Source organism: Patella vulgata, chromosome 2 (genome assembly GCF_932274485.2).
Source record: "Patella vulgata chromosome 2, xgPatVulg1.2, whole genome shotgun sequence".
NCBI classification, from domain to species: Eukaryota; Metazoa; Mollusca; class Gastropoda; family Patellidae; genus Patella; species Patella vulgata.
The window spans coordinates 69,642,569-69,665,322 of record NC_065880.2 but is presented as its reverse complement, the minus strand read 5'-3'; the positions used below and the strand labels follow the sequence as shown (position 1 = coordinate 69,665,322).

General features: G+C 31.7%; 2 protein-coding genes across 3 annotated transcripts in view; one reads left to right on the top strand and one right to left on the bottom strand.

Moving 5' to 3' along the window:
* Positions 1 to 25: 25 nt before the first annotated feature.
* Positions 26 to 12,227, top strand: LOC126811930 (uncharacterized). The gene is made up of 8 exons (XM_050537992.2): positions 26 to 214; positions 603 to 720; positions 1,667 to 2,510; positions 3,256 to 3,353; positions 3,475 to 3,754; positions 4,430 to 4,557; positions 6,772 to 6,877; positions 7,803 to 12,227. The coding sequence occupies exons 1-8, from the start codon at positions 186 to 188 to the stop codon at positions 7,979 to 7,981; spliced, it is 1,782 nt and encodes a 593-aa protein (XP_050393949.2). The 5' UTR covers positions 26 to 185; the 3' UTR covers positions 7,982 to 12,227.
* Positions 12,228 to 14,469: 2,242 nt separating this feature from the next.
* The window catches only part of LOC126811928 (TBC1 domain family member 16), a 37,070-nt gene continuing 28,785 nt past the window's right edge, over positions 14,470 to 22,754 (bottom strand). For both annotated transcript variants that reach the window (XM_050537989.2, XM_050537990.2), the window contains exons 8-11: positions 22,345 to 22,531; positions 21,718 to 21,815; positions 20,868 to 21,096; positions 14,470 to 20,214 (exon numbers count right to left, since the gene is read on the bottom strand). In XM_050537989.2, the coding sequence (XP_050393946.1) occupies positions 20,026 to 20,214; positions 20,868 to 21,096; positions 21,718 to 21,815; positions 22,345 to 22,531 (703 nt within the window). In that variant the 3' untranslated portion in view covers positions 14,470 to 20,025. The remainder of the gene's footprint in view (positions 20,215 to 20,867; positions 21,097 to 21,717; positions 21,816 to 22,344; positions 22,532 to 22,754) is intronic.

Here is a 22,754-nt window from a genome sequence, read left to right as displayed (position 1 = left end):
CACATGATTTGCGTAGACCCGCTTATCCAAAACGGCGTAATCAAGATGGCATTTCATGGCTGGAAGAGCAAACTAAGAATAATGTGATTTTAGAAATATTTTAGCTAAGAATCTGATGAATGGAAACTTAGGAAGATATTTTGAAATATTGCGAGTTACATTCTTGGCATACAAATAAAACAACAATGGAAGAGGGAACACCAACATCCAGTGGGTAAGGGATTGTGAATTACCATTTGGACACACACACCTGCTCCACGTAATAATATCCACATGAAAGTGAAAGTAGCACTGCCTGTTTTGACATTGACAGCTCATAATGAGCTGCATAATTGACAACTAATAATTATAATGAGCAGCATATTTCCGTTTTGTATGTTTTAACCATGATTATTAAATATGCAATTCATATGTATGAATTTAAAAAGAATTAAGAATATGTAAACCTCTGTATTACAAACTGAAAATGACCATACCATAGTCATGTTTTTTTTATTATAGTTAATTTACAAACAGTACACAAGGCCTAGTGCCTACTCTTGATGTAATTGCCTTTTATAATGTGTGTTTGAAATATATAAATTTTATATCTTTTTTCTTAGATCAAGTCGTCAGATAAAATGGCACACCAATTTATCTGATTTTGCTAACATGGTTAAGGCATTTATCGGATCCAACTATCTTAGCATATCATTCGCCTTTAGTCAGAGTGGACTAGTTGTAAGTATATATTAAATATTATTATTTTATTGAATACTCTTCAGTATAAACTATATCTATTCTTAAAGATAACATAAGTTTATACTTACTCAATATTATTATGTCATTATCAGGATCATTCTCCCAAGCTATCAGCTGCAGGATAAGTCAGGATATGATAATAGCAACAAATCGGTATTGAGATAATGATAATTAGGGTAATCAGGATTTGATACAATGCAACAAATAGTTACTAGTTTTTGATTTCAAATATTATGGAAGATATTGAGTTAAAGGTTTTACTTCTTTAATAGAATTTGGGAGGGTGTTTGCCAGGTTCCTGTTAAGGAAATTTGACAGTTGGCAATGCATGATGCCATCGTCTCCAATTTACACGGACATACAAACAGACAGCTTGTAAAGTGAGAAATTCAACATATTTGACATCAATTTTTATTATGAATTAATAGGATCAAATTGTGATTCAATTTCATTGATGCAATGCATTAATTGTGATATCACATATGTCTATTATCATTATCTCGCGCTTTGAATGTCCACCCCATCAAACCATTTGATGATAAAGCACAAGACCGTGACACTTTTCTCATAAAAGTGTTGTTTTACAATTTTTTTATGTTTGGATCTGCCCCTGCATTCATCACAGGTTTTGTATATCAATAGGTCATTGCACAAAATATGATCAGCAACATGTATATACACGTAATAAATGTCATTCTTGGTATGTTGAAGGAAAGGAAATTTAGAAATTTAATTTAAAAGAAATAATTTTCTGTGTACCACCCTGATCAAAGCATTTAAAATAAAAAGAGATCTTATATTAGAATAGAATAGATTATACAGAGTAACGTCTAGTTATTTAATGTTAATTAAAGCATATTCTACAACTTCAAACATATGTTTCATTAATTATATATGCTCTATGAATTGTATATTTGTTTTTCAGGCTGGAATGATCGGGTTGTTTCTAATTGCAAGCGTAACTGATCACTGCTGTCATCTGATTGTCAAATGTAAAAATTTAGCCATTAAAAAAGTTTTACGTGAACATCGAAAGCAGTTACTGGGGGATATAGCTGAAGAGGAGGAAGAAGATGATCACAGGGATGATTATTTTTCAGAAATGAAAGCTAAAATGAAGCGTAGTTTGACATATGGAGATGTCGGACAGATAGCTCTAGGAAATATCGGATTATATATTGTCAATGCATGTATCTTGTTAACACAATTTGGTTTTTGTGTTGGATATTTTATTTTGATAGGAAACACGATTTACTCCATGTTTCCTTTAGCGACTTGTGACATACTTCGAAATTCAACCAATCAAAGTTTCATTAACATGTCCAACTGTAAAATTAATTCTATCATACAATCTGATCTTCCAAAAGATTTACAGAAATTCCATTTAATTACTGAAGACATGCCAATACATGCCAGACATCCTCAGTTGGCTTTATTAGATAATTTAAAGAGAGAAGTCAGTCGTTTTCCTGATTTAAATTTAACGAATCTGTCTCATCCAGAAACCTCAGGAAATTCTTCATTTTTTGATGATGATGGTTTAGAGAATAGTTTAATGTTGGGAGAAAATAATTCATCATGGACTGTTTTATCTAATCATGTTTATACATCAACGGCTCCATTGCTGCAATATCTTGTACTCATTCCTTTACCTATATTTATTGGTTTCTCCTTTATGAGAAATATCCGCCATCTTGGACCTGTAAGTGTAGCAGCTAATATTTCTATATTGATCGGATGTGTCTCTGTAACTGTATTTCTTCTTGATGGTAAGTTAACATGCTGTATAAACTTGTGCAAATAATTTTAAAATATTTTCTTACATGTAGACAGTTTGTAAACAATTTTGGACTGGAGAAATGAAATGAAATGGGGTTTAATGTCCTACTGATTTCATTACAAAATGGTTCTACCTCTCGGTTGAGAACAACTGTCATCACCTTTTACATATATTAGTTTTACAATAATCTAATATAACATGTATTTTTCTCTCGTTACAAGAAATGCTAAATGTATTTCCTGGATACTGCTTAGCTTATTTTTCGATACAAGATACACTTAGCTTACTTTCTTGACACAAGATAGTTTAGCTTACTTTCTCGATACAAGATACACTTACATGTAGCTTACTTTCTCGATATAAAATACACTTTGCTTACTAGCTTGACACAATATATGCCTACTTCCTCGATACAAGGGAGTGGTGTAGTAGTGTCTACTCTTAGTGAGGTCCCCGAATCAATTGTAGTTTTGGCTGAGAAAGTTCCTTTGGGATTTTTCAGTCTGGTTTTTCGATTGCAAGCAACAGTGTCTAGTTGTTCGGATAGGAAGAACAACTATGATACTGTGTACACATTTTCTTGATACAATATACACGAAGCTTACTTTCTTCATACAATAGGGAAATTATGAAAGCTACATTTCACCCATAATAACAATATGCTATCCCTTATTTTCTTACTCATAAAATGTATATATAGTTCTAATAATAATGATTGATAATTTGTTTTTTAGGGTTTACACTAAGTAAAACATACAAACTTTTTGTCAACATGGAAGGACTTCCAGTATTTTTTGGAATGGTAACTGGTGCGTTTGAAGGTATTGGAACAGTAAGTATAAATTCACTAAATTAAATAGATGGAATACCAAATTGCCAGATGACCTTAATTAATCTGTATATGCTTTCCTAAGTTATTTGTAAGTAACTTTTAATTTTTGTGTTTATTAAAGGTTATCCCGATTGAATCAAGCATGGTCGGGAATCGTCATTTATTTTCTGGTTTTCTACACGGAGCTATCTTATTCCTTTCTGTGGTGTTGTCTTTTTTTGGTATTTTTGGATATTTACGATTTGGAGTGGATGTGGCACAGATGATAAATGGAAATCTTCCATTGGGCAGTGCTTTTTCTCTGACTGTGAATTTATGTTTGTGTATTGGAGTAGTTTTAACTTTTCCTTTAATGTTGTACCCGGTGATAGAGTTGATGGAAATCTATACTTTTACTGACGGTAAGTTTTGAATCATGTAAATTAACTTCATAAGATATCCATTTAACATTGTGCATCATTTTTATTTTTGGGAAACTATCAAACTGTCCACAACTTAAACATGCATTATGCAAGAGCTAAATCTGCCCATTGCAGGTCTTTCTTAATTAGACATTAATTAACATATCCAGATCATAATCAACTCTCGATGCCATTGCTAGCCTGCAGTATTTACTGGGTTTGATTTCATTGTGTGATGATGGATGATTTAACGTCAAAATGGATAATCAAGACTTTGTTTTTTTATCACATAGACTTTAGTAATGTAGATCAAAGCTACGCATACAATTCAATCAATAATATCTTGGTTCAGAGTGGAGCAATTTGACTGAAATTTTCAGCATATTCTTATTATGTTATCTATCTTTTAACAATTATAGCGAGACTTTATCTAATCTCCCATAATGCCCCTTTGATAATAAATGCTAACATATACTTAAATTGATTTCAAAATTAAACTTGATGATTTTCAAAATTAAATTTGATGATTTCCAAAACTAAACTTGATGATTTTCAAAAATGAATATTTTTTCAATGTAAAATCTCTGTTATTTCTTTTCTTTAATGTCTGATACAGTTAAGAGTGGTGTAACATTTTTATTGTCAAATAACCAGAAATAACATGTTTGTATTTAGGTCGTATTTGTGGTCCGAAGAAAAAATGTGTAATCGAAGAAGAAGGACTTGTGACGTCTGATGACAGTCAACCATTGATTGGTGATAAAACATCTGTATTACCTGTAGCTGCTGTAGTTTCACTAAGGGTAAGATGCACAACGACTTTCTGTTTGTTTATTTGTGGTTACTGTTAGTTCTTCAAGAGTTTAATTAAGGTTACCTGGTATCCAATAGTATTATCTGCTGATCTGCTACACGTCCTTGCCGTCAAATAACACCGATATAGGTCATTTAGAAGTTATTTTAAAATCAACGTGAAACGTCAACAATTTTGATAATAGCTATTAAAACTCCATCACCGCACAGATTTCAAGTGCGAATTAAAAATATAAGACCCCAAATACACAAGATGGACTTTAATGTGTGTTATAATAGGGTAAATGAAGTTTCATTTTCAACCAGTTTCAAAATTTTAATCTCTGTCCCACATACTACAATATCATAAATATAAGTTACCGAAGAGGTGATCATTTGAGCACTAGTATTATTAAACTTGAATTATTTCAAATTTTTTTATTGATTATGATATCTGAGTATAATGGTTTACACTCTCGATACTAATATTATGATGAAATGATTTGTTATAGAATAACCCTATACATGTAGCAAATATACATTGTACATGTATGTTTATAATTAAACATGCATTATGCAAGAGCTAAATATGCCTATTGCAGGTCTTTTTTTAGGCCTAAAATGTTATCTAAATTATTAATTAGACATTAATTAACCTAATCAGACCATAATCAACTCTAGATGGCATTGCTAGCCTGCGATCTTTAGTGGATTATGAGCCGATTTACTGCATAACTTTCCTTCACGATTTAACAATTAAATGGATAATGAGACTATGCTGTTTATCGTACTGACTTTAGTAATGATGATCAAGGCTAGCCGGAAATTTCAACCGCTTACATGTAGTTCTTGTTCATAGTGGATCAATTTGAATGAAATTTTCAGCAAATTGCCTTTACATTATCTAGTTTTTAACTATTATAGTGAGAACTGCCAACTCGTTATGGAATCTCCCATAATGTATCTTTAAGTATGCAAGTATTACCAGTACTGTACCTAGAATGTAGTTCTTTTTTTTGTGCCATCATGGTTTTGTAAAAACATTCTGTTATACATGTACATATAATGTCATATTGTCTTTATCAACAATATAAGCAAATTTGACATGTTCCTACATCAGTGCCGCAAGATCTTCCTAAGTATGCCGCGAAATTTTGAACGGCACACTAAGAAAATGCGAAAAACCATGTGATCCCAATTGAGTATTCACAGGTGTCTACTAAGAAGTTCATAGCTGTGTATTTCCTTATTTAGTTTGAGTCATTCTATGTGTCTATGACTAGTCTCTGTCTATGGTTGTATGCCGTCTGACTTACCATGTTTTTATTTTGTAAAATTCAAATATTTTTCATATATATTTAGCCAGGTGTGCCGCTATTTTTTCATGTGTTCCAAGGTGTGCCGTTGGCAAAAAAGGTTGAGAACCACTGTCCTACATATATGACAAAATTTTATGTTAGTATGTATGCTATGTTTATCATAGAAAGCAGGGGACAATTAAAATCTGGCCGTACATCATACTTTTTGGACACAATAACTCTGCTTCTAATTGAGTTGGAATGTAGGTGTTTATTAGGTCGAAGAGGAGCATTAAAAATGTTTATGCTTAGGCTTGGTGTATACGATAGTTTCATAACATCCATACCTTGACTAAGTTCAATAATGAGCATTTTATACACAGTAAAGTGATAAGCAATTTGATTGCTTAAAGTTACATTATGGGAGATTAGATAAAGAGCTGGCAGTTCTCACTATGATAGTTAAAAACTAGATAATGTAAAGGGAATTTGCTGAAAATTTCAGTCAAATTGGTCCACTCTGAACCGAGAATTTAGTGATTGAATTTTCGGCCTAGCCTCGATCATCATTACTAAAGTCGGTACAATAATAAACATAGTCTTGATTAGCCATTTCATGATTAAATTGAATGAAAGTTGAGCAGCAAATTGGTTCCTAATCCAGTAAATATTGCAGACTAGCAATGACATCGAGAGTTGATTATGGTCTGGATAAGTTAATTAATATCTAATTAATAATTAAGACAACATTTCAGGCCTAAAGAATGACCTGCAATAGGCAGATTTAGCTCTTGCATAATGTATGTAAGAATAATAAATGTGCCAGTAATTAATGAGTGTCCTCTATTTATATTGGGGATATCAGCCTCACTTATTACCGTATACCATCAGATTATAAGTTTCATTTTTTGCATTGATATAATTTAGATACCAGCATGGAAGAGAAATATATTGAGAACATTATTGGTATTAATGGCTGCTGGTCTAGCTGTTTTATTTAGAAATAATTTTGCTTATATCTTAGCATTTGTTGGTAAGTACATTTAAAATTGTGTCATTTGCATTATTTGCTAAAATATCAAATTTCTCACAGCTTAATCCATGCCAATACATTTAACATATCTTTGTAAAAACTGAACGAAATTCAATCTTTGATAGGATTATCGATCTATCTTTCACAATATTGTAGTTGGAAAGGGATTCCAATTGTGCTAGAATAACGCAATGAGACTTTATATTTTTCGTGTTAACTTGTTTTCCATTTCACCTCAGCTAATATGAATGAAATGAAATGGGGTTTAACGTCCTACTGTTCTGCTCCTATGCTGGGCTAATGAAGACAAACAGTGTGCTATGAGGGAGGCACTATCGCCTACTCTTATATCGAATTCCAACTGCCAAGGGATCTCTTACGTGCATTCCAATGTATACACGGGACCTCATCTGAAGGACTAGACAGCTGTCCTTGTCAGGCCCTCCGTCCTGCATCACTGACAAGGGGGAACCACGTCGGAAAATCTGAATGAACTTTCTCGGCTAATGCAGGGATCGAACACCCGACCTCCAGGCTAGCGAGCCAGCGTGATCCCCAAAATGTCTAGGGCCCTGGTGTGATGTATTTTAGCAGTGAGTATACTTTGGAACCTCAATACGCATTTGAAGCAGAAGTGAACTTAAGTTCATACATGTAATTACATGTAGCAGGGGTGTTATAATGGTCATATTTGATACAAATTGAGTTTATATGCATATAATCTATCATTTGGACTGTGAAATTAGCTTTGTGTATCTCAATATCGTTTGTGTATCTAAATATCATAACAGCCTATTATGATTGGGTTACTTAGGAAGAAGCTCGAATTTAAAATTAATCTTCATCAACTGCCACGAAATGAACTCAAAAGGACAAATAAACATTTAAAGATTATCTATAATATATTTAAATGTTTTAATTTCAGGTGCAATAGGTAGTTCATTACTAGCCTATATATTACCCTGTATATTTCATATTAAACTCTCCTGGTCTAACATGTCAGTATTTATAAAGTTTAAAGATATATTATTAATTATTGTTGGTAGCTGTTGTTCAATAGTCAGTTGTTATTCTGTTGTTGTTAGAATTGTCAACAACACATAAATACACATTTATTCTCCACTTGAGGGTATATTTTAGGGTATATTTTCTGGACAATTGACATCCTAAATATACAACGATCAATTAAAAAATGTATTCAAACTACCAGGAAAAATTTATCTTTTACCAAACACAGTATATTCTCACAGATATTATTTGTAAAGCCCATTTTATAATCGTATTATATAATTTTAATACTGCCGCCATTGTATATTATGATAAATCGAAGATAAGCATTGGTAGTCGAATAGATGACCCAATTGTGCTCAAAAGAATATATCTTTAAGTCTGAAAGCTACGCCCCCTTTTTCCAATAGTTTTCATATTTTCAGTGTGATTACTAGTTCTTACTTTTCGGTTAATGAAGTAACTTTTGATGATATTTATAATGTTGAGTTTTAACTGTTAATAACAACAGTTTGTTTAAATATATATATATATATATATATACTGGTGTATTTATATTTTTCTACTGAACTTAGTTTTATAAAACTTAGAGATTTTTAATTCTGTGTTGTAGCAGTATTTTTTATCATGGTAATTAAATAAGAGGAAATTGAATGTGATACAATATTTTATATTAATAATCCAATTGATATAATTTATCAATATTATAGTACCGGTAAATGAAATATTTTTATATTTTTCTTTAGTAAAACAAATTGATAATGATCTTAATTTCTATTATTGCCCAAAATATGGGATACTTTTAAAGTATGATTATTGTGAGGGAGAAGAACAGATTATTTTTATATGCCCATATTTTCATGTGGACGTATTATGTGGTTGCCCCAGTCAGACATAAATTGTTATAAACAAATAATTTTAATGAGATTGTTGTGAATTTGGTGTAAAGTGTTTTATTGTAAACATTTCATTTCATTTCATTTAAATCTCAAATTCAATATTTTCCATAATATTCTAAATTAAAATTCGAATTAGAATTCAAGATTGGTCCATTTTAATCAATATTGATGTTGTTATCTTGCCTGGAAAATACATGTATGGGATCCTTATATCAAATATTTAAGACACTGAATATTTTAAAATCAGTACATGAGTTGTTTACTCAATGGTTTCAGGCAACTTTTGTAATGAAAAAAGAAATTCATATCCTACAATACAATGTGGAAGTAATTATTAATGGCTGAATCAAAAACTACAAAATAATAATAAAAAAGAAAAGAGTGTTGAATGGCCTAAGCAGGCATAAATGACTGCCGTAAATTTGGACTCTTTACATATTTCACAGAACATAATTGATTAGAAATTACAATTCTTTTTTGAAAATTGAATATAGATGAATTTATATACATTCATATGTGCTTTAACAGGTCCACAGAATAGAGTCGTATGTCCTTTAAGTACATTCCACTTTTATATGGCCATTTTAGGTGCTCTTTAAATTGATCACTGATGTTAATATGTAGAAAATAGATGTATATAAATTTAAATGGCATTTTATGTGTGTATTTTAAAAATATTTATCAGGAATTGTTTCCAGGAATTTTTGATTTTATAGTCAAATTGACCACAAATGGCAAACATTCAAAATAGTAAAAGGACACTAGCCATTATATTGGTTGTATTGTTAAACTTGAAACTATTGATGTTTGTGTGCAGATTAGGTACAAAAAAAGAAATTTGAGTGGGGGGGTTGACCCAAGTGGTGAGGAAGGGCAAGCTCAGTACTACAGAATTATCAATTCGGCTAATTTTATTTCTGTTTTTTTTTTATGTTCCTCCAATTTCTATTTTCTAACAACTGATCTCCGAAATGCTAATAACTCTTTTAGTTGAAATGTTATATGCCAAGAAAAAAAAATACTTGTGTTTACCCTTATACTTCGCTATATAAAATAGAGTTGGTCGGAGACTCTTTTTATTATTTTTAAATTTCATGGGGTTTGTATTATTTATTTCCAAGTATTTATAGCTTAGTTACTGGATAAGGTTCTTGAAAATAATACCGAAATTTCAGCATCAGAATTTGTTTGGTGAGAATCACACAAACACTGAATTATAGAGCCTGGGAAATGAAGAAAAGAATTTATGGTCAGCGATTTTGGATCATAAAAATGGGGTCAGGTATTTTTTTATTTTGGCCTAATACAGTTTAATTGTCTCTTTAAGAGTGTTCATCCATTATAGATATATTAATACTCATTCATGGGTCAAAGTTTCATCCTGTCACAATGTTTACTAGTACTTGTATTTAAAATAGCCATTTCCTTTTTGTTTTGTTCTCAATTGAAATTTCACTTACATATATATCATCTTTAATGTACTAGATATTCTTTACTGTAGAATCTGTTTTCAAGTTAAGGGGTTGAAGTAGAATTTTGCCTTATAATTTGCCAAATATCTGTCCAGTCCTGATTTGTAGTGAAAAATCCCTGTTCCTGACTATGTGTAGAATGTAAAAATTCCTGTTCCTGACTATGTACAAAATGTAAAATAAAATCTCTGTTCCTGACTATGTACAAAATGTGTAAAATCCTTGTTCCTGACTATGTACAGAATGTAAAAAATCCCTGTTCCTGACTATGTACAGAATGTAAAAAATCTCTGTTCCTGACTGTGTACAGAATGTAAGAAATCCCCGTTCCAGACTGTACAGAATGTAAAAAAATCCCTGTTCTCGATATAGAGAATGTAAAAATCTCTGTTCCTGACTATGTACAGAATGTTTAAAATCCCTGTTCCTGATGAACAGTATATAAAAATCCCTATTTCTATGTACAGAATATAAAAATTCCCATTCCTGACTACATGTATGTAACCTTATACATGTAAAACTTGAATAGAAGTAAAACTGTTTAAGAATGGAATTAAAATACAGCATATACTTGGTTTATGTAAAATCTTAAAACATTTTAACAATGTTAGCTATCATTATATTTTTGTGCGTTTGAAAAAATATTCCTTCTAATTTAAATTCATTTGTGTGATGGGAAATCTGTCTATAAACTTATTACATTAATGGCAGTAAAAATGATTAAATGGATTGATAAAACCAGTGTTCCAGATGATAATATAGATATTTTTGCTTTATGTTGTTTATAGTATATTCTATTGTCTTACACAGCTGATGTTCAATGCTTCAATCTACCTGAACTAATGGTTGTACTTTTATTTATTTTTCATTACTTTTATTTGATTAATATTTGAATAGATAATAATCGGAATAAGTGTTTTTAAACATGTATACAGTATATTGGTTTAGGATTGAATTCAAGCATTTATTTTAGAATTTTATTTCTGTTGTGAAACTCAATCAGTGTAATTCACATTTATATGGACTTTATTACTCTTTGTATACATAAAACCTGTTCTTATATCAAGGAAATTTAGGCAGGTGTACTTGATTAGATATGGAGTGCATTTCATCTTTTATTATTGCATGTTAGCATAGGTTAGAAGTGGAACTTTCCATAAAGAGCCCTCCAAGCTTTAAGGTTGTGCCAGTCTTGCTGCTACTGCATTTTGGATGTTTGATGAATTTTGGCAAATGGAAATAATCATGTGCAATAACATTTATAAAATGTTTTATTTTTGATAACAAGATTGTATGTACATGTATTTCTTTTTTAAAAAAATATAAATGAAGGAAAAGTTGTATATTATGTTGGAAATACATGTAACTTTAGATGTTAATTGTTTTTACCATTGTACAAATTTGTGTGGGCTTTCATTACTTTTTATTTTTCATTGCACAAGGACTATATTAACAAGGCATTATGTGAGATGCAGAGAAATTGAATTGGTTGTTCTTTCTATTATAGTTAAAAATAGTTCAGTCAAATTTACTGAGTGAAACTATGCATGGTTACTTTTATCAAGTTTCAGACAGCAGGCTCTATCAGGGAGAGACGTCATGCATTTCTGAAAGATTTTGGCTTGGTGAGTGATAGAAATGTTTAACGCAGATATGGTGGATTTTATCTAATCCACTCAATATCCAAGCCACCCAGTGGTCTAAAGAGTTGATTATATTGGGCTTGTAATGTGAATAAATGTCTAAAAATTAATTTATACCTCTTTAATCATAAATTGCTCAAGAAATATAACTCTGTATTTTCAAATCGATTGATTTAGGCTATATCTAAATACTTATTACTCTAAACAGTATTGGATTGGAGAATACTACCCTTATTGGGAATTATGTTTCAGAATCTATTTGTTTGTAATGTGGGTGCATTCTGTTATTGCTACTGGTATGGAATAAACATGACTAGTGTTTTGGTTATTTTTGTCTTTTGTTTTAATACATAAAAGCAGGACAGGAAAATGTTCATCAGAGGGGAAAATGAAATGTGCTTTTATACACCAATGGGGCTAATGAAGATAGACATATGCCATTCAGTGTGCTATGAGGCAAATTTTGCGAAGACGGCGTCACCATGACCTACTATTTCAATTTCCAACTGTCAAGGGAATTTGTTTTTTTACCCATCTGAACAACTAGACTTGCTGAGTTCCTCAGAGGTGATGCAAGAACTAATTCCTCTGATTGGGCAGGACAATTTACCAAATACTATCTCATTAATGTAAAAAAAAAAATGACTTCATTATATCAATAATAATGAGTTAATAATGTGACAGTCAGAGGGGTGTGGTGATAGAGAGTTTCCTAGTACAGATACTCATGTTCCACTTGGTTACTTGTGCCACTCTTATTTCACACAGAATTTTGCCAAGGAAAAGAAAAAGTTGAAGAAATATAGAAAGGAAAATATATTGGGCCAAATCTGAAAAGGTGAGTACATGATTCATAAACAAAAGTCTTATGGAATTTTCATGTTTTTGTGTTTTATGTTTCGAATATCTCAGTTTCAAAGTAAATATATATATAGAGAGAAATGAGGTTTAACGTCCACTCAATGCAGACTAGGTCATTTCAGGACTAGCATGGTTCAATTTTATTTAGCAGTGGGAGGACCCGGAGAAAACCCACGAGGTTAGACAGGCGACCCTACCCCTTGTCACTCACAACCGGGGAATGAAAACACTGTGAGTTGACTCAATGACACCTTATGATACAGTGCACACGTGCTAACTATTCGGCCATCCAACCCGCCAAAAGTAAATATAATTAATAGTTAAATCAAATTATTTCTCATTATTCACTAAATCTTTTTGCTAGGCCGATTCAAGGATGGGGTGGGTTTGTTAAGCAAAACGATGCATCAAATATTCTTAGATATACTAGAAAATGGACCTTCGATTTAACCATTATTTAAATTTTCTCAAGGGCAGGGTGGAGAGAACATCCCCCTCCCCCCACACCTACATTTTTGCACCACTCTGGACCACCCATACTATCAGACCTTTAGTCCTCACCACGTCCCTGGTGATAGCTAGCTATATCCATGATTTTGCATATTTTGAGTATTTGACGTTTGAGTACACGAAACAAGACATTAACCGTAAAGTAAGGAAAATAGTCTTCAACCAGAACTCCTTGATGAAGATGCCAACACATGTAATTGTCCTCGCCTTTTGAAGAAAGCAGGGGACTATTACAAATGGGTCTGTCCGTTCGTCACACTTTTTGGGACACAATAACTCTTCTAATTGAGCTAGAATGTCCAAACTTGGTGTAGGCGTTCATTAGGTGAATGTCTTGATGGAGGGCAAAGATGAGCATTTTCTGCTTAGGGTAAGCAATTTGATTTGTTGATGCTTTGGGACACAATATCTTTAGTTCTCATTACATCAATACCTCAATTTTTGATAATGAGCATTTTCTGCTTAGGCTAAGTAGCAATAAGCAATTTGATTGGTCAAGGCTTTGGAACATAACAAGGTAGAATGTTTAAACTTGATGTAGATGTTCACTAGGTAACTGAGTTCAATGATTAACATTTTCCACTAAAGCTTAGTAGAGCTAAGCAGCAGTTTCATTGGTTGGACAAGATAACTTTGATTCTAACTGATGGAGAGTGATGAAACTTAGTGTATAGTTTCACTACCAGGTACTTCAAAACATTGACTGGGTTTGATCGTGAATATTTTATGCTTAGACTAAGTATAGATAATCAGTTTGATTGCTCAATACTTTTGAAAAAAGATAAATGTGCAATTAAATCGATATGTGTCAAGCCTTCTATTGAAGATGGGACTCAACTTGCTACTCACTTGAAATCAGTAATTATGAAATTTTAAATGTAAACTGGTTGTACCCAGAGGTGGTAACTTGAGTCCCACAACTCAAACTTAAGTCCGGCTTAGGTTGCATCAAAGACCCGTCTTGCTACTCGACTCAAAATATTTATCACGACTTGAGACTTTGGCCTGTCCAACATCGTGGGTTTTGTCTGGGTGCTCCTATTTCCTCTCACTGCAAAAGAACCCTACACTCAAGTGACTCTCTGAAATAAAATTGAAGCATATGTGAGTCCCGAAATGACCTAGTTTGTGTTGAGTGGAGGTTAAAAAAAACAATTTCTTTCCCTCTGTAGGGCTAAAATAAAACAAACTAATTAATATAACAGAATGATACATTGTATTTTTACACAATGACTAGTGATTAGGAAGAGAAAAACAAACAATTAACAATGTTAAATAATGTACATAGATGTATAACAGTAAGTAATTATGAGGTTTAATCTGTTGAGAGAATAAAATTTTGAGACCATATTCGGTGACAAGTCAAATTGATCACTTCTTGCATGAATTATAGCCATTTCAAGTCAATTGCATGAATTATAGCCATTTCAAGTCAGTTTCTATTTATGATCTAATTCAAACCCTGTACCACATCAGTTCACAGATTGACCGAATTCGCACTGTTTCTAGAAGTTAATTTAATGCAAGTGGTGTCATCAATGCAAATGATGTGGTGTGGTTTCAGTCCCACATTTATACATGACAAACACACAGACTATATAGCCTATATAAATATATACTGTGTTAGTCCTGAAAGGATGTTAAAACTCAATATTGTCTCTTATGTAAAGAGAAATATAGGAATGTAGTATATGAAAACAACATTTGGTCACAAGAGAAAAAGGTAAACAAGAAAAGATACATGGGCCTTCATTCATTGAATGACAAATTTGAAACCAGACATATATGTATTTAACGGTAGATACATGAACACAAACAAATCTAATCTACAGATCACTAACTAATTGAGTAATCTGAATATATAACAATACTGAACATAACTGGAAGTAGTTATACAAAACAAATCTCCTACTGTTTTATCTACAGATCATATACCACTTGAGTAATTTGAGCTTGCACATGAGATAACAATATTATGAAACATCAATAATACAATAGCATGCAACACAATTAAATTAATAATAAATAGATCTTTCCCAGATTAAACGAGTAATATAAATAATGACACTGATCATACTCACAACAATATTTAACAGTTTAAACTAGTAATATAAATAATGATATTGAATATTGATCATACTCACAACCAATATTTTCCTCACATTTTAAAAGCTAGTAATATAAATGATGACATTGATTGTACTAAGCAAATATTTCACAGTTTAGTAATACAAATAATGACGTTGACCATACTTCATTTCACAGATTAAACTAGTAATATAAATAATGACATTGATCATACTCATAATATTAGCCTACACAATCATTAACAAATAAATTCTACGATAACAGAATATGAAACCTATAGTAGGCCTATATGTAATTTTTGAGTAGCACAGAATGGTATGTGATTCTTTCACAAGATAACAATATACATGTAATTAAAGGAATCTCTATGTTTAAAATGGTAATCTGTGAAAATCTGTGATATTTATATAATGAGTTGTCGAGATATTGCCATCTGAAAAGCTATTTGGAAATAATGTGACTCGCATGAAAAGGTAACCTAAAGTAACTTTAGGAACAACATATACAGCTAAAGAAAAGATCCAGGAAAAAAGGGGAAAAGTATATTCCCCTGAAAAAGTAAGCTTCAAACTTATGGACTGAGACACAGTGACCCATGGTATGTAGCTCTAACACGGCATTGAGATAATTATATCCTTTTAATATCTGTGAATTTGTGGTAAATAAGTACCCTATTGCCTTGTAGTCTTGTAATACGGTGGTATCAATGTTGTTATGTAATATCTGTAGACCTATTATATAGATTGAATAAACTATTGTACCATAATATATGCTATATAATAAATCGTTAGTTATTAAATGCCAGGTAATCTGAGTACTGGTATTTATAATTTATATTTTAAAACTCAAATAAATGTGTAATTCTGTTTTAACAAAACAAACATTTCTACAGGAATGTTAGGTACCCGTACTTCTTAAATTTTACAAAATCCCAATGCTATGTATAATATAGGTACTATAAAAATATTTGATAATTCATTGAAATATTTAAATTTAACCGTGAAATACATGAATAAAAAGAACACAATGCGTAATAATTAACATGAGTGTAATATATACTGATATATTTTATGTACAATCAATAATGATAAATATATATTATTACACTATGAAATAAAGATTACGCTACAACCCACACACAGCTCTAAAACTATAAATATATTACCAGTAGGCAGCAATATGAGTTGGATGTCATTGTTTACGATAATACATGAACAAAATCTAAACTTTTACCATTCCTGGTATATCATTAAAAAGATAGTTTTAGCCTATTTTAACATTATTGTTCATATCGTAAAAGACTTGCAACCGACTCATTTTGCTATGACGAGTCCACATAATATGTAGTCTACAAACACAACTAATATAGTGTCAATCAATGATGAGACTGTAACAATATTAACATATTTATTAACAATATAAAGTTTTTACAATCGGATTAAAATACAGATCCATATTTCGTTTCGTTTTTTATACTTTCGATGGACTCTACTATTTGAAGATTTGACCAGTTGTAGTGGAAGGTCGCATCAGGGGTCAAACGAGCGACTTTTGACCATATGACGTCAGACATTTAATTAACCAATCAGCGTTGATGTTTCTAGTAGGATACCCACAGTTCTGTACTTCACATGCCAATAACTCATGGCAACAGACCCTTTCATCAACTAACCTCTCACCTCAACCAGAATGCGAGTTATATAACAACTAAATTTTTAACTATAAAAAACTAAACAAAATAGGATCTGTGTTTTAATCAGATTGAAGTTTCTATAGACATTGTACAAATACTCAGACAATAATTTTAAATATCTGAAACCATGTCATCATCAATTCTTCTTAGCTATTTTTTGTGGTGATGGCTGCTATCAGATTATATAATTTTAATACATTTTTGTGAGGAGAGTTTCGTGTATACAACGAAAATCTTCATAAAAATGAATACAGCGACAACTTAAAGAAACAAAAACTTAATATACAGCCTTTTCATTTTTTGAGTGTTGAAATCAAAGAACATATCTGTTCGCTCTTAACAAATGAAAAAGCTACTTCCATAACTTAGCTCAATTTAAGAGTTCATGAACATTACCAAAGTATTTCCTAAGTCATCTGTATAAAATATGTAATATATTTTGCTGCAAATCACATGCCACACAGCGCCAATCTTGATTATTTGTTCAAACGTTTATATATTATTACTTATACATCATTTATTAATATTTGAATCCAGAGTATTAATATGTAATTTCTAGCGATTTTGTTCAATGCTTTTTAGCTGCCTGATTCAGTCAAATGTTTAATAGGGAATATATAGTACAATACAATGTTTATACAAGGTAGTTAAATACAATTTATATAATTCATATAATACATCAGTCTCTAAATACACATCTTAATGAGTCTATAAATTTAACTAATTTTTACAAACAAAAGAGGTCCATTCTCAATTGATATTGGAATTCTTATTATGACTGTCATATCGATCATCGTAACCATGTCTGAACATATTACATGAAATAATATTCTATCAGGAATGTTAATAAATATGCAAAATAAATTAATAATAACATTAGTTTTTGTAAATTATAAATAATCTTTCACAAAATTGAGTAATTAAGATTCAATGTTTAAATTTGACTGGAATCTTGGAATGGCAGTATATTGAGATTCAATATGATCAGTATATAATAATCTTGTTCTTCAATTCATCTTAATTAAAGTCCGCAACCACATTAAACGAAAAAACAATAAAATTTTAAAACATAATATAATTTAAATTATATGGAATATTTGTAGATAGCTAAATAAATCTTATAATATCTATAGATTGCTAAATAAATCAATAATGATAAAATTTGTATACTTAAAGACACAACATGCCCAAATAACCTGCAAGTATAGAGATGACACATGTAAACGACTATCCCTAAATGTTATTGGTCCAAATATTATTCAATATAATCAATCCTTAATATTTGTATTATTTAAGCCACCCTTTTTGTTTTAATCTTTAAATACATAACATTTTTGACCTTATATTTGTTCGTATATATACGTATTGCAATAAATGTTCAGCTAATTGTATACAAGCCTTACTAGGTTTATATGTATGATAGCCATCTTAAAATCATGTTGGCTCTTGGTCATGTGTACATAAAGTTATCTTATTTAAATATAAATAATATGCCCGATCAATATCCTGGTAACACAATACATTCATACTATGGTCATAAACAGATATTCTGGTTCTCAGATACAAATTCATCAGGTAATTTATTTTTCTAAAACATAAAAACATTCACACAGATTATGCCATGTTTCTGTTTCCCATGCTAAAGGGAGGTAACTGTAGTAAACATTTCCTGTTGGAAGTCAGAAAGCTCCAGTAGGTTTAATTATAGTGTACATATATAACCCTGATAAATGTAATTGAAATTGACTCATGTTCATCAGGAAGTGAAAACCATCAAGACAAGTGTGCTTATAAATCAAATAAACTTGACATATATAACCCAAGAATTAGTAATTATGTAAGTGAATTCCATTATACAGCATGCCTAAACATGTGATGAAATAAATGTTAGGGTGACCCATGTACACACAGAAATACAGCCCACCGCTGATAGTTCGAGACTACCACTGAAGCGTGCACATTCGCCGTGCCGAGACCAACTTTCTGACAGTATGATACTATAAATAGCCATGGCACGTGCAATTCTCTACAAATCTATCAACTATTACAGCCGTAAAAAAATTATTGTTGACGATTTTGAATAGCAGTAAAATTAAGCTTCTTGGTTATTACAGCAGATTTAGAAATTACGTTTGTTTCATTTTTTAAATCGCTTTATCATTAACTGTACCGTTAAGAGCGGCATCTTTTGGTTTAGTACAAATAATATCTCTGAATCACTCGGGTTAGGCAGGAACATGATACTAGCAGTAGTTTCATTTTACTTTTACAAGCTTCTTAAAACGATTGTTGAGCTACCTAACGTGCTTATTTCTAAATTCAATTTCTTGTTCTAGCTTTCTGCTATGTTTCGTAAAAAAGTAGTCTTGATTATCCCGACCTGTCAATCAGACGTAGAATGGTCGATAGACTGGTTAAGCGAGACAAATTTCAAAACAAGGGCACGTAACCTATCTTTTACTCAAAAGTGTCTGGATGTTATGGACGACTCTTGGAACCAGTTTTCAGTCTATTATTTATACATGATTAATGGTCATAGCTTATTAAGTACAACATGATCGTTTATTTGGTGACTATAATTGTGTGAAACTGATTTGAGGCTTGGCATATATATAAATATTGTGGCGTAATTGTCGAGATATATGGAGATATTTATTTATGGTGGGTCACCCTATAAATGTAGAACTTTGGAATTTGATGTTTGTAATAAGCCACGTGTTCCTTTCAATAAATAAAATCAAAAATATCAAAACCTCTCTCCTACATCAGAATGTTTTAAAGGAACAGAATATTTTTTGCATGACCTTTATTAATTTCCTTAAATAGTACCGGTACTCTAGTTGGAAGTAACCTTGGTAACAAATTCTGGAGGAAGTTATTAAAGGGAGATCACCTCTCTTTCAGAAATAAACAAATAAAATCCGGTATGGACAAAAAAAAAAAACGTGTTCATTACTTGAGATCGATGGTATGATTAGTTAGGGGAACTGGGAGAACTGGGTGTACTAGAATAAGGACATGGAGTATCATCTGGATGTCCAATACATTCTACAGTAGGTACATGTCCACTGTCCCACATACCTGGATCACAATGGGTACAGAGTCCATGTAGAGTGCAGGGGATTTTCCTTCTTTTACGATACTGATGTAATAACCCTCTTGCCTGAAACAATCAAATACAACAGATATATTGATATTTCTGCAAAAACCTAAATCCTATCACATTAAATAAAACACTAGTAGAAAGCAGAATTTTGTACACTTTTCAAAACATTTATTTCTCAAGAAGCTTCAGCTGGTCATGTTACTGTAAACCATTTATCTCCTTTCATATTTTCTAGTGTATTGGTCATGTAACACGGGTTGTTTGAGGGTGAAACACTAAACTGGGGTGAGTTTCAATCTGATTAAAATACAGATCTATATTCCGTTTTTTTTTTTTATATACTTTCGATGGCCTACACTACATGAAGATCTGACCGGTTGTAGCGATAGGTCGCGTCAAAGGTCATATGAGGGGCTTTTAAACCTATGACGTCAGACATTTGAATAACCAATCAGCATTGATGTTACTAATTGATTAACCACAGTTCCGTGCAAAACACGCCTAAAGCTCGACGTAACAGACCGTTTCATTGGCTAATCCCTCACACCATTCCGAACACGTCAATGATAACAACTCTTAGTGTAGTAAAGACAAGTAAAACGAAACTTTGAACTATAAAAACGAAACGAAATAGGATCTGTGTTTTAATCAGATTGGGGTGAGTTTATTGAGGTGATGTTCTTTCATTGTTGCCAGTTGTTTTTACTTACCTTTTTTAAGACCATTCTACCGTTCATGTGTAAAGCTAAGCTACTAAAATGAAGGAGGATTTCATCAGCAGGAAGATTTTGTTCAACAACATCATCACCATAGATACATACGATAGCAACACAAATAAATAGATGAAAATAATCTGTTTGATAATGTGACCAGCAGACTTCCCAAATCACCAAGGCATCACGTTCTGAAAATTCTCTCTTAAAACACAGTAATATCCATCTGAAATATAATAATTATCAAATACATTCATTAAGTGGGGGGTGTTTCTTGGGGGATATATACTAAGTTGGGTGTGTGTGTTTCTTGAGGGTTATGCATTAAGTGGGAGTGAGTTTCTTGAGGGTTACACACTGAATGAGGGGGTGGGGGTGGTTTTTTTTTTGAGGGCTATGCACTAATTATAAGCAGGAGTGAGTTTCTTGAGGGTTATATACTAAGTGAGGGTGGAGGTGAGAGTTATACCCTAAGTGGGGAGGGGTTGCAAGGGGTGTTTCTTGGGGGTTATACACAAAGTGTGCGTGTGTGGGTGTGTGTGTGTGGGTGGGGTCTTTTGCTATTTTGGATTTTCTTTTGAAATTGATTGAGTATGTAAAATTACGATTTTTTAAAATGTTGGATTTCTAGCAATGTCCATGTAAGTATGATTTCAAAAATATTGATTGTTTTTAATTAAAACCATTTGACAATATATAAATTGGGCATCACCATTATCATTTATAAATTTCATTTTCTTTAATATTTATATAGCCAAATGCAATCCGTTTCATATCTTTAAAATTCTATTAAATGAAACAGGTTAATCTTGATCATAACTCTATAGATGATAGACAAAAATAATACCTGTGACAGAATAAAAGTTCCATAGCATCATCTCCTAATTTTACCAAATGTTTGTAAAATTTGGGCACCATTAGATTCAGCAAGTCACGTAAATAGCTCTGGAAATCAATAAAAACATCACTGATTGTTGTTATTTCTTTTTGTGTGTTACTCATCTGGTTGTTCTTCTTGGGGGCAACACTGTTCAAAATAAGCCTAATGCTCTGGCAATTTCAAGTATGATTGACATTAAACTTGGCAAGTTTGTTCCTTGGACAACTGCGCATCGATTGACAGACTTTGATATGTCATGCCCATTACCTGGTCTATATAGCACTATCATACTTGTTTTAATTCTTTAAAATGTTCATTCAAAAGTTCATGTCCTGGTAGGTGTCAAAATACATTTTTTTTACATTTCTTTTGACACCCTCACAGAGGAAGTCATAAGTCTGGTCTATTTCACTAAGCAGGAACAACCAATAAATGTAAAAACAAGTATGTTTTTAATGTCACTTATATTTGAGCAGAAATATAAATCAGATAAAACGCAGAGAGCATAAACAGGTATTACCGGCACAGCTCAGAGGAAAATTTGCACCCCTTACTTTCAAATGAAGAAATTATTGAAATAAAAAGTACACTTACAAGTTGTTTATCCATGTCACTGTCACGAGGTGAACTAACAAATATAGTTCTCTGCATGAGTCCCTCAAAACACCAATAAGCATAAACTTCATGTTGTATTTCTGCTAGAATTGGTGCTAATAAATCTGACATGCCTTGAGTATAACCCATCTGTGGATGAGCTGTAGCGTAGTTCAGCAGTATATTTCTGAAATTAAAAACAAATATGCTAAACCAAACTTTCAAAAATTCATTAGAAATATCCAATTTCCATCACTCTGAATATACTTGACTAGGTTTTTACAATTGCTTCAATCTAAATCAAAACATGCTAGAAATTCAAAAGATGGCTTTTGATCACATAGTGAAGTTCAGCAATAAGAAGTGAAAAATCATACTCGAAAGGTGGAAACTTTTACTGAGAAATATTA

Coding starts and splice junctions, on each gene's coding strand:
- LOC126811930 (XM_050537992.2), top strand. CDS start 186: ATGGAAGAGGGAACACCAACATCCAGTGG. Junction 3,354..3,474: donor CGTTTGAAGGTATTGGAACA/GTAAGTATAAAT, acceptor TGTTTATTAAAG/GTTATCCCGATTGAATCAAG. Junction 6,878..7,802: donor TTATATCTTAGCATTTGTTG/GTAAGTACATTT, acceptor TTTTAATTTCAG/GTGCAATAGGTAGTTCATTA.